Source organism: Prenolepis imparis, unplaced genomic scaffold, assembly GCF_030444845.1.
Source record: "Prenolepis imparis isolate NDT839.2.m4 unplaced genomic scaffold, iyPreImpa1.0 SCAF_17, whole genome shotgun sequence".
NCBI classification, from domain to species: Eukaryota; Metazoa; Arthropoda; class Insecta; order Hymenoptera; family Formicidae; genus Prenolepis; species Prenolepis imparis.
In genome coordinates, this window is record NW_028141175.1 from 1,605,264 (window position 1) to 1,618,624 (window position 13,361).

General features: G+C 43.4%; 1 protein-coding gene across 2 annotated transcripts in view; it reads right to left on the reverse strand.

Annotated features, from left to right (window-relative positions):
- Positions 1 to 13,361, reverse strand: part of Tio (zinc finger domain-containing protein tiptop) — a 119,955-nt gene that overhangs the window by 7,554 nt on the left and 99,040 nt on the right. For both annotated transcript variants that reach the window (XM_083056267.1, XM_083056266.1), the window contains exon 3: positions 1,817 to 2,060. In XM_083056267.1, coding sequence (XP_082912393.1) covers positions 1,817 to 2,060 — 244 coding nt within the window. The remainder of the gene's footprint in view (positions 1 to 1,816; positions 2,061 to 13,361) is intronic.

Consider the following 13,361-nt stretch of genomic DNA (forward strand, 5'->3'; position numbering starts at 1 on the left):
GCTAATATTTCATAACCGTCCGCCATGCGAATTACTACGCAAACAGCTTTCGCCGTACTGTACTGTATATGATAGAAACGACGGATAGTCGGAATCTCATCGATAAAAATAAGCGGAAAAAAGGCTCGCGTGATAGATAAAGCCTAGAGACGTTAGCATGTTGCACACGATGGTAACAGCGATGGATAATTCACGCTTGAGAACGTCTGTCGTTGCTAATGTGTATACGCACAACACATAAATGTACGCGCGACAGACATAAACAAGATACGACAGACTATTACCGCGCGTTATCGACATCAAAAACGAAAACACACTTTACAATAAATTATTTGTTGGCTTTATAAAAAAAAAAAGAAAAAAAGAAAAAGAAAAAAAAAAAAGAAAAATATGCGCACGCATTCACATCGGCCGCGAGTATTTCTTGGCCCGCGAGACTAATGTTCGCGAGGTAGCGGATCTCTGTCGTATGACAAATTACGATTAATTATACGCTCTGACGATAAACGTTAGTCGCGACAAAAACCGCGAGGGTTTAGTCGAGAAGCCGTGCGTAGAAGCGATCGATACCTGTCGCAACGTCATCAACGCGCGCGAGCTACGACTACTACTATCGAAAGGGAGCACGTGGCGCGGGAACGATTAGGGCCAGCGCGACGAGACTCTATTGTAATGGCAAGCCCTCGGCTCTCTCGGCGCGTAGTGGCGTGGCGCGGCGCGGCGTTCCAGGCCTGTCGACGGCTCGCTCGTAACTGACTGTTCCTGACTGAATGCCGAATGCGTACCGCGAGATGAAAGGGGACCACTGCCACGCATGCAGGGGAAGTTTTTGGGGGCTGGCGGGACAGGGCGGCACAACGCGGGTCACGCGAGTGTAGGGAGGCGGGAGCGCCACCGCCGCCCCTGGTTAGGAGATTGCGCTGCTAGTGGGGTCGTCGGTGTGGGAAGATGTGTAACACGTGCCTATCTCTATTAGCCCTGTGACGTTGTACGCGGCATAGCTACCGATATCAACTCTGACACCGACTTATTTATCCTTACTCGGGCCTCGCTCCGCTTGCAACCCTGCCGCCGACGTCGACGCCGATGCTTACCTCGTGCATACACGCGTTTACGGGAGAGACCCGCGACGATTTGTTGCTCTTAAAACAACGAGCCGTGTACACATGAGGGGCGCCCGACAACGGCGAACATCAAAGCCCACGACGTCGCGTTGGCGCGGCTCGCGATCATTTTATAAACGCTTTATTATAAGGAGCTTCTCTCTGCTTCGATAAAAGCACCGGTTAGGGAGTCTCTACAGCAAACAATGTTAATCAAAATTTAGATACACGCCTCGTGACATTATGCTTGCTATTACGCGTCGCTTTTACGACTCGCACACGTGATTTGTACCGAGAAATCGTTCGCACGTCTATCCAAACTGATTTGCATACGTCGATACATTGCTGCGAGTTGCAAAAATGTTTGACGTTGAGCGTCTTTCTTCATAAAAGTAATATAAGTATATAGTGTATGCGGAGACATGCATAGATACAAATATAGAAATATTCTGTTGATAAATATATAAAATCGAAAAAAAACTTATTAACACACGGATAAGTTGATACTGACTGATTAAAAGTTTCTATATTGTAATTTTTTATTAAATTTATACGAGAATGTTTTTAATTTTTATTGAATATAAATAGAAAAAATTCTAATATACTAAATAATTAAACAATTTCTTTGAGAAAAGTATTTAATACTTCTCTGAACAGTTTACAAAAATAAATATTATTATTTAAAAAATTATACAGATATATTAAAAGTTTACCTGTCCGGAGGTCCCGTGTCTCTCAAGATGGTTGGATTTAATCTCGAGGTGGCGGAAGGTGGTGGCGTAGATGGCGAAGCCTCCTCGTCATCCTCTTCATCCGTTCCATCGGCATCTTCGTCTTCCTTTGCAACGGGCGCACAACCCCTTTCGCTGGGACTAATAGGGCCATCTTCGTCGACGCAATCGCCCTCCTCGCCTTGGAGGTCCGTACCGGGCGCAGAGCCTTCGACGCCGTCCTCCCCTGAAACAAATCGTGGAACGAACAAATTAGTCGTCGTTATGCATTATGCACGTTTATGCGCGAAAGTAGTTTTAATAAAAAAAAACTACCCCCGTCAAAACACATATTAAAAAAATAATGACATGCTATACATTTCTGTTATATGCTGTATACACTTTGTAGCAAAGAGTACCGATATATATTTTGTGTATGTATGTATATTGCCATTTATATGAAAAAATTAAAACATGAGACAAAGGAGCAAACCTATACTTCGAGATACACTCCCTTTATGTATTGTCACAAGATTAAAAAAAATAAATAAATAAAACGTGATAGATATAAATTGACGATACCATGCATCGTCTTTTCCTTCTAAATTGTTGATGTAGGACGTGAATCAAATCCTTCTGTCACCCGCCATATCTTGATAGAATAGCAGAGAAGAACGTACGACCTAAGAGTGGAGATACTGAGAAATGACGAAGCTAAGTACCTAGGAGTGATATAAAGGTTTAGATGGCGAGTAACACAATGGCACTATCGGTTCATTTATCAGCCTTTCGCGACGGCAGCGTCGTCGGCAACGACGACGACGACGACCAAGAGGAAGAGGAAGAGGAAGAAAGAGAAAATGCGAGCTACGTCGGATACGTCGTCGTCGTCGTCGTCGACGACGAGGTATTGTGTGGTGGGACAAGGAGTTCCATCATCTGCATTATGAGTTTTAATCAAATCGTTTCCATTTGAACTCGTGGTAATGAATGGCGGTGTCATCGTTGCGTCATCAGAGAAAACAACTCGATCTAATATCAAGAGTCAACAGATGTAAGTTGATAGAGATATTCTAACACAAGTTACGTTGCGTGCGAATGTTGTGTAATTTTTTGTTTGAAAATTTCTTATATCTTATCATAACGTGTACTCAATTTAAGGCGCGTTTTGTATTGACGGATCGAATATGCATACATTAAAAGATTTCACCAAATTACTATCGTACAGCTTTCTAACGAGCAAGAAAAATATAAGACAAGAATTTATTTGACAGACCCGGATGTGAATAACAATGCGGAACTCTGTCGGTCGCCATCTTGCTCCTGGCACATCCTCTTTGAAAAAGGGAGTGCCGCATGCTCGATCGCGAACAATCACCAAGGCAAACGCGAGCAGGGCGAGAGAGGCAAAAGATGGTCAGCATACCTCCCTTCGTAGAGGGTGGGGACAACCAGGAGCACCGTCCTACTTTGCCGAGTGACCAACCAAACGATCGTTTGTTCGCAGACAGACTACGGAAGAGGGAGAGAAAGGAGATCGCACATTGATCCGCGGGAGCATCAGCAACTAATTACGCAGATTTATGTCCCCATTGTCCATTGTCTCTCGGAACGATTCTCCGGGACCCTGGCGCGGACCATTCGATGGAAGCAACTGGCTGGCCGATCCGGTCGGGACCAGCCGTAGGACGGTTACGTGCATAGAGAGGAGAGAACGACGGGGCGACGACGAGAGGAGATAAAAGGAGGACCCTTGAGGATCGCTCCGATCCAGTCGCGTATCGAAGAGGAGAATGCAAGAAGTCGAGGAACCGAGCGGGCGGACCACCGGCAAGCAGCCCCGCCCGCTACAAATATAGTCCATCTTTTACGTCCTTTTCGCAGGAGTTTCGTAAAGTTTAGCACACATTTGCGTATCATTTCGTTTTCTATCTTTGCGTTGCTTGTCTGCTCATTCGCGAAAAAAACTGGATCCGAAGTAGCGATGCGAAATTTCAATCGCATTGTGCTACCTTTGTCTCCAGTCAGAGATTTCAACGAGCGCTGCTTAGTTTCCGGAAGCAGTGCGGTGTCCTGAGAGAAGAGAGAGAGAGAGAGTTATCTTTATAAATGTATGATAGATAGAATGTCATAGAAATCATTGATTTAAAGTATTCATTCGAAAGACAAAACTTTTTATTGCACAATCAATGTTTATTTACGTTTAATCGTACGAGCGACATTGAAACAGTTTATTGTATTCGAAAGATCAAAAAATTATTATTATCATCATAATAAATATCATTAATAATTATTATATATATTTTTAATAGTATATGCTACCGTAATAACAAAGGTCATCGGAGGTTCCGCGGTTCGAAAGTATTGTACCGGTGATCAAGATCGATCGTAGGATAGCGACGTCGAGCCTCGGTAGAATGTAAATGCTCGCACGAGCTGAGTTCGTGCGGACCTATTGGCAGGCCGCTAACAAGGACCGCACCGGATTGCACATCCTGGACCGGTAGCCGCCGCGCCGGTAAGATACGCCGGGAACGAGGAGCGTAGCGTACTGAACTTAAAAGCGGTCCGAGTCTTGACACTCGGCAAGATGCTACCGGCCGATACCTGCTCCCGCTGTCCTTGACTCACGTTAGAAAGAAGCGCGGTGTATTAGTGGTTGCACGCGCGGAATGAATCGCGCTATCTTCGCGATGGTTCTACGCCAATACCCACCCGCCCACACAACTTGCTCCATAACAATAATTAGTCTTATCGGCGAAGCATCCGCTTTCTCTAGCCCGTTACGATCTCTGTCCAATATTTTTTCCCGTCCTCTCCTCCTCTCCCTTTTGCACATGTACATTTTTTCTCTCTCTCCCTCTTTCTCTCTCGCCTTTGTTGCGTCTCTCTCTTTTTGGTTCACGACAAACCTGCAAACGAGCTTTGGATATAGATAGCAAACACCTGCATACATTGGCGTACACATGCTGGTAATGTACCAATAGCTAACTGATGGTATTAGTGTTATTCTGTGAGCTATAGTCGTAAGATTGAACAACCGAACTAGTCACGCTCGCAATTCTATGTGTGGACGATCAGCGGCTGCTAATTGCTATTAATCCCGATCCTTTATGCGATCCCCATTTCAGATTACAGAAGTAAAATGGTAATTGCAAAAAAAATTTGATTTTTTTTTTTTTTAAGAAATAATCTCTTTAATCGACTTGACTGTAAATTTAATAATGTGTCAAGCACACAGAGTGATAATAGAAATAATTTTATTATAATTTAAAGTAGCACCTAATTTCTTACGTAATTTTTAAATATGATGTAACGTGTAATGTTAAAACTGAGAATATAAAACTAATTATTTTTCGCCTATTTTTTGAACGTATTCTTTTAAGATGATTCTTTCAGAAAAACGATTTGTCACTCTTAGACGTGCAAAGGCGGAACGAGTCGCCAAGATGAAACGCGGTAAGTCTTACAAATGGCAGAATGAAAAATAAGATGTTAAGACAAGAATCCTTTAGTGCATGTTCATAAATTCCGGTGAGTAAGGCGTAAATTTTAGCGTGCATAAGCATCCGCACTAGTGTCAGTTTGTGTACTTTGGTGATTTACACGCAATCAACGCGTTAAATCAGTTAGGTCTGCTTGTAATTAGCATCTACGCCGAACGTTCACCTACTAAGAAAATTTATAACGCAAAAGGTGCCTGCTTAATTGTTTGTAAGATACGTGATACGCGCGGAGCGGTAATTGTGAAAGCGACCAAGATAGCCGAGTATTCTTTATCTAAATATAGTTTATAGTGTTTATACAGTCACACAGCTCGGTATACACTATTAAACTTAATTAAAAACATTGTTATCGAGAATTGAGAATAGCTAATGTAACGTATCGTTTCATAGAATAAAATCGATCCCTCAGAGACAGAGACGTGACATATCAAAAGGAAGCTTCTCTCTCTCGAGAATTATTTTACATCCAGCGATGCAATATGTTAAACGTTTGTGAGAATTATTACATGTACGTACAAACATCCGTTGCCTTTACTCCGTTCCTCATTGTTAGACAGGCCTCGTCGGTGGATACCGGTAATTACATAACCACCGTGTTAGAATGTAGAGCTGCGTACATAAGAAAAGATCTCTTCGCGGGGCACGAAGTTAATTTCTCGTCTCTCTCACGTCGGGACAGCCGAGCGAAGAGTTGTCGGGACGCCTCTCTTCCGAGACGGATCTTTGATAAGTAGTACTAACTCGCGCTCGATTATCTCTTTCTCTCTCTTAGCGAATATCCCGGGGAAGCGCGGATCGCTCGATGGCAATGACGCCACGCGGCTCGTCGGGGCAAGTAACCGGGTCGAACTTTAGCAACGTCCTGGCAATAAAACAGTACATAATAACAAGCCGGCGGCTGCGGCGGCAGGGAGGGAACAAAAGGAGAACCTGGAGGAGGACAGGAGAGGAGATGAATTTCTGATGCGGGAGAGAACCGTCGGAAGGCTGGCGGGGAGAGTGACAGGAGGCAGACGAAGAGACGAACGGATGGACAGGCAGACAGACGGACGAACGGACGGGCGGACAGAAGGACGAAGAGGGACGGCGAGAAGAGGGAAGCCTCGCATTGTGATTCTCTCGCGGTCTGCCAGAGAGTGACTGACGGGTGAATCCGTTTTCTCCTTCCTCCGCGCCTCCTCTTTCACTCTCCCTCCGCGCGTGCCTCCTTCTTTCCGTGTCTCTTTTGCTCCCCTCTAGCCCCCCTTCCCTTTCCCTCCCCCTTCCCCGTTTTCCCCGCAATTCCTCCTGCTGGAGCAACCGGCTTTGAAAGCCTCATACTCAATCCGTATTCGAGAGATACAAGACGTTGATTTACGACTTCCTCAAGTGATGATCCAGATTTTTCAGATCGGAAGGGTCGCGCTCTTCGAACCCAGAAAAATATCATTCTTGTTTCGAGAGTTTGAACAAAGACGCGATTATAATCCCCGACATATGAAATATTGATGTATTTAGAGTATCGATGAAAATACATAAAACTGATAACAATTATGCAGACGGAGAGAAATTTCATCGATTATACAATCTCTTCTAGTTTAATATTTATGCATAAAATAATATAGAAAATTTTGCTATGCTATGTTTGAGTTTTAACATTTTTAATCGGCATTAAAACAAATACACACATATCTGAATACATAAAAAGTGCAAGGAAGAAATAAAAGAGAAACTATAATTTAAATTAAAAATCATCATTCGACGCGCAAATTTAGTTGAATGACAAAGTTTATGATTTTAATATAAAAGAGAAAAATTTACCGTCTTATAACGAAAATTAAACTTGCCAACTATACTGTCAATATCGTTTAAAAAAAGAAATAAGCATTTAGAAACATGTGAAGAATTAGATCAATGTACTTATGTATGGGAACCACAAACAGACTTCTTCGATCCCGTCGATTCGTGTATATACGATGATGTGTGTCCTACCATCTTTTTTTCATTTTTGCCCTCGATCTCGAGTCCCTTGAATGTCAGGTGGTCAGATTCGTGACTCACTTAGGTGTTCTTTAGGACGACGTGAACAGAACAAGACGACAGGCTCCAACCGAAGACGAAGTACCTTCCTACCGTCTTGTCTACCTGACTGATTGACTGATGAGGCGACTGTTATCCTAAGTCAACACTCACTCCATCAGTCTGTCGAATTTCTCCTTCCACTACAAACCATTGCTACGTTCGTCCGCTGTTGCTCTCGCGTCATCATGTATTCTTGATCAGATCCTACATCTATATGTAACATTCTCGACGTAAATCGTCAAAAGAAATTGCTAACGATGACTCGTGTTCAGTGTAAAAATGCAAGTAAAAAAAGTCTTATTATAATTACTATGAACGAAGAGAGAAAAAATATTAGTGTTTATTACAAAAATTATTTTTAAAAATATTTTGTTACTGAGCATCTATTTTAGAATAAGTTTAATAATTTTGAGAAAGATACTAATTACTCTAATTATTTTAATTTTGATAAAAAATTGGTCTTGCGTAGATATTTACAGGTTTTGATTCAAACTACACGTTCGGATATGTGTGACACATTTCTAATACGGAAAAATATCAAGTCAATCTCTCTTTCTCTTGTAAATATGCATTAAATGTACACATGCTCTCGCATAAGCGTTATCGGTTAACCGTTTAAAAAGCGATCGACGGAAGCAATGCCACGCTGCGAGGTTCGTTGGAAGCGGAATCCGCATATAGAGCGTGCTCTCCTTCAATTTTCCACGGATATTCCGAAGTCGCGGCACTTGGACACGCCTCGTTCAATCTCGCGCGATCGACAAGGGCTGTGAAAACCCCGAATCCGCGTCGCCCGATTGCTTTTCCCTGCTGCCGTCGCCTTCTCTACGTGTACTCGAAATCTTTCCCCGTCTTCTCCTTCTCTCTTTCGCGCGTCCGCCTCCACCCCTCCTTCCTCTCTCTTTCAAGCTACCCTTTCAAGTTGCCCTCACCCCCCTCCCTCCCACCCCCTTGAAATACCGAGCTCGGAGATCTTGGATTTCTGGGGCCGGTGTTTCTGCTACGAGAAATTGTCGTGCCGCCTCGTAGCAAAATCGCGCGAGCTGCCGCGAATATTACGCGCCGCAATCCACGGAGCTTCGTTCTCGCGCTTTTCATTTCGTTCGACCGAGCGCTACAAAATCTGACGTCTATAGGACGCCTGCCTATGCGCGATTTCGGTTGATATCCATTGTGATTCGACTGGTACTCGTCATGAACTAGAACAAGTCTCAGACAATAGACTCGACGATAGAAAATCTTGGTAGCTTTGACTGTTATTTTCCGATGATTAATAATCGTTCAGCGAGCTTGAGTTGTAACTGATTGAAAGTATATATGTTAAAGTTTCTCCATCTGTACCATATGGTTCACTGTTGTCCTACACGACGTTTTGAAATATTTTAACAAGACAGATTCATCCAGATTATCACTTGTCGTAAGATCTCTGATCTTAAAATATATATTGATTCAAAACTCTGATCTAATAATTAGTATCCATGTAATGGATAAGAAACAATGTTGAGGAGATATTCGCGACGGTGATAGCCCGTTTAATTGCGCTGGCTTCGCACATTACGCACATAGGGCGATAAATTACCGCGGCGGGGGTGAAGGTATATCACACACAACCGAGTGATTATTTATCGTAGAGGCCGATCGTGAGGACTTTATCACCCTGCTGGCAATCATTCGCGCGCTACACGCGCGCGCGCCCTTACCGAATGATAACAGGGTTACTCTGCGTATATGCACCGCGCGCATAAATTGTTAAATCAAAGTCAATCCTTTCGTTGATCCACACCGTCAATAATCTCGCCATTAATAACTCATAATTTACTATTAACGATCATGGCATTTAATGGCTAATTAACATTTGCGAGATTAACACTCTCGCATATTTTATCCGTAACATCGATATAACTCGGCTTGAGCTAAAACATTCGTTGAGGGCTACAACAGAGATGCGCGCATAGACAAAAATTTCATGTAACCAAGTATAACTGCAATATATGTATATGTATATAAAAAATAATTAAAATTATTTATTTTTCCTAAGATTTTAATACAACTAGCCTCTCGCCGTAACGTAGTATTTTACAATTTACTATTGATGATGAAGATAAGAAATGATATGATTCTAAATTAATAAGATCAATTTATTTTAATAGACAAATGCATTTTTTTCATCACATTATCACATTCTTTTTTATCGTATTTTCATTATATCGATGAATGCAATCTATTACATAGAAAAATATCTATTCTAAGCCGTGTCAGTTTTACTCCAAACTAATTTTGTATTTTTTGAGATGAGAAGAATTAACAGGTCTAAGAATCAGTGGGTTATTTCATCTCGTACTTCATCAGTATTTCACGACGAAATTCCACGGAATAAATTCTACTCTCTCAACACGTTTGCTCTCTCGATGCAAGCTAATCTAATTTGCGCAAGCATGCAACAAGGATGAGTGGCTCGATTCGTATATTAATTCGTTCTGGCGCGGACGCGGATTGTCCGCGCACGATTAGACGTCGCGCCAACATCGCAGTAGAAATATACATCCGTAGAAATCTCGGATGGCGAGTGATCTAGAGGCAGGGGAGAGGCAAAGAGTGGTGGGGGATAACGGAGCAAAGACATTTGGACTTGACGGTGAGTGATGGACAAGTGGTCCGGCAACGCAAAAGCTGTGTCCCGTGAAAAAAAAAGTTGGCACTTTGGCAAGGAACGTCGTTCGCTGCTCGAACGCACGTACGAGTTATTAATTAGTTCATATTTTAGTGACAGTCCTTGCACAATGTATATCATGGGCGAAGAGTGCTTCTTCTCGACATGCGGCGGATAACCGGTAGAAGATATTTTTCGACGTTGTCAGTCTACGTTTCTTCCTCCACGTCTCTTCAGAGGCGTTAATCTTCGTCGAGGGTCTCCCGAATGTAGCGATTAAAAGCCCCGAAATTGCACGTAATGCAAATTGCTCGCATTTGTCAGCTATTCTTGAGACTCTGACGTGACAATGAGACAGAGAGAGATGCGATATTATGTTTATTATTTATCTTGTGAACAGCTTGAAAATACATTTGTTAATCTTTAATATTATAACCTATGAAAATATTTAAATTCATTTAAGTGTACTTTTTATAATTTTAAAAGAAATAAAATCTCAAATTTTGTCGTAATCGAACGCTTTATATAAATATGTATGTATACATGAAAAATATTTAATGAAATTGTATTGGTATCAATTTTGCAAATTTTAGTACGCCCCGCATGATTGATCTGATACAAATAAAAACTGGAACAAACAATTCCGGTCTCAAGTCAATCGCGTCACGATTGCGAATAAGATCATCGGTTAAGTGGCATTTCTTTCGTCTCGAAACTGGTCCCGAGCGTCGCCGCGATAAATTTAATGCGGCCGCGCGAAATAATTTACGACGCGCCCGAAATATAGCAGACCAATCGGGCTAATCGTCTCGCGCGTTCTTCGTGGAACGGTATTAATGCTTGCGCGCACACGGAGGCGCCGAAGATGCGTCCGTTGATGCAGGTACGACGACTGAATGATGGATGGACGATGTGCACGTCCGGTAAGACCGACCGACCGACCGACCGTCCGTCCGTTCAATCGCGCAACAGGCGACAGTGATGATCGATGCATCGCTGCTCCCGCTGCTCAGGAAGGCGAAATCCGCGAACTCGTTTCGCTCTTCGTTAGTAGCATCCGTCCCCACGGCGTTTTACATTAGGCGAAAGTCGGGATCGGTGAGGAGCGCGATTAATATTCCGAACTGGAGGATCCCGAAGCGTTTATTTCTCTCTTTAACCCTTGACGGCGATGCACAACGTCGCTCGACGTGGTCGTCGCCGTCGCGCGGCTTATCGTGATATATTACCACCGGGAACGGAAATTAACGGATTTTTCCAAGCCCGAAATATCGCCCGTTAGGAGGTAGAAAAGATGATCGTCGAGGATTAATTTTTACGTCTCACTTATTTTAATACAAAAGTCGGCATTATATATGTTTTGTCGTATGCTATATTTAAAGATACAGTTTTAAAAATATTGACAAATTAAAAAACTTTTGCAGAAAAAATAGAAAAAAATCTATAAAAATAATAAATCACACACACGCAAAAAAATAAGAAAAAAATTGAGACGTTTTTTCGAATAACGTTAATTTCGTCGAGGAAAGATGATTTTTAGATCTCGTTCAATGATAAGCAATGTGATTAAACTTGCCTTCGCGGTAGTCGCGAATAAGATGAGCGCAGCTGTCTCGAGCGATGCTGCGGAAGATGAGATCTCATATGGATTCGATTCTTTCTTTTCGCCTGCTGGCCCTTCGCGCGCAATTCTGGCAGCATTTTGAACCGGACGTGGCCCGAAGAGAGAAGCCGTGCAAGCGTGGTACGCCGAAGAACGGGGGCGGAAGGGAGGTGACAGGAGGACGCCTTCATCACGATATCCGTCACTCTTCTCCTCCCCCCTCGTTCGTCACCCTGCCACCACCCTTTTCTCCTTTCTCTTTCTCTTCTTTCTCTGTCATGTTGCTCAGTGTCTTCTCGCTCTCTGCCGCTCTTTCTTGCGCTTTCCGTCACGCTGCCTTTCGAAGTGTCAGTCCTGTTACCGACTGCCGGAGCGGAGACCGTGACAACAATAATTGTCAGCGAAGTAACATCTCTCAAGCATCGCGAGGAAGAGAAAGAGCACGAAGGTGGCGGCGGGGTGGTGGGCGTAGAGCGCGCGAACGCGAAGAGGAGAAAGGGCCGACTGGCCTATTTATAGAACCGGCAACAAACATAGAGCAGCTGGTGTCGATCCGTCCGGTTATCGCCGCGTTTACACAGTCCCTGTCACATCCTCTCGCGAAGTGGCGTTGCGGCCACGCGAATATCCACTTTTTTCCAGGTACTATCAAAGTACAAATGGCAAATTGTGTATCGTGTAATTTTTTAATCTTTGTCAAAAAGAACCGCAAGAATACGAGATTAAATTATTGATATTAGCTAATGTTAAATGCATATATGATAAACATGTTCTGTATATATAGATTGTAGCAACTGCAAAGAAGAGAATTTATGATATATTTTTGTTTTCTCTCTTAAATAAATAATCAAATATATATGTAAAGCGTTATAATAATCATCAATAATTTTTGGCGGTAAAAAATACATGTACAAATCATTTATTTAGATATATTAAGAATACTGAATGTACTCATCATGCAGAATTAGAAAACATAAGAAGTAACATAAGAAGATAGAGAGAGAGCGAGAGGGAGAGAGAGAGAGAGAGATGAATGAACGATGTGCCTGTCCGATCGCCCCCGTCACAGCCCGAAATAAAAAGTTCCGTGACGAACGTTGAACGTGAGATGCAATTGGTGAAGCGAGCGGCGACGCATCCGGCGCGTCTTGACGGGCAAGAAGAAAATAAGGCGCGTGACCAGTTTCGCGTCTTAATCCCAAAGAAGAGTGGATGTCTCTCTCGTGAAACGGCTAGCTAGTCTGTCGTCGTCGCGGACGAGAAAGAGGGAAGGCGGTCCCGAAATAGGCTGGCGGGCCGCGCGAATGAGCGAACGGCCGACTCACCGATCCGTCCTAATAAATATTGTGTCAACGTAAATAAGTGCGATGCCACGTGGTACGTGCGCGAGTGGAGAACGGCGGCGCACCGACAGAGTCGATCTGTCGCCCGGATGACGGACGGCTGATGTACAGAAGGACAGGTGCGCCTCTCGATCTTTTCTCCCCTCGAGCGTCTGCTTGCCGTTCGTCTTTGCGTCTCGTTCTCCTTAACTTCGTCTTCCCGCCCAAATCTTTCTTGCGCCACCGAGAATCGCTCTCGCGTTCGCTCCGCCTCGGAACGACGGCGACGGGGCTCAAAAGCGCAGTAAGCGATTTCGTTGCACGACATTGCGCGTAAACGCGCGGAGGTAGTAGACGTTGTGCAATCGACTCGGAGGAAAACACATTTCAAAGCCCTTGCGCTTAC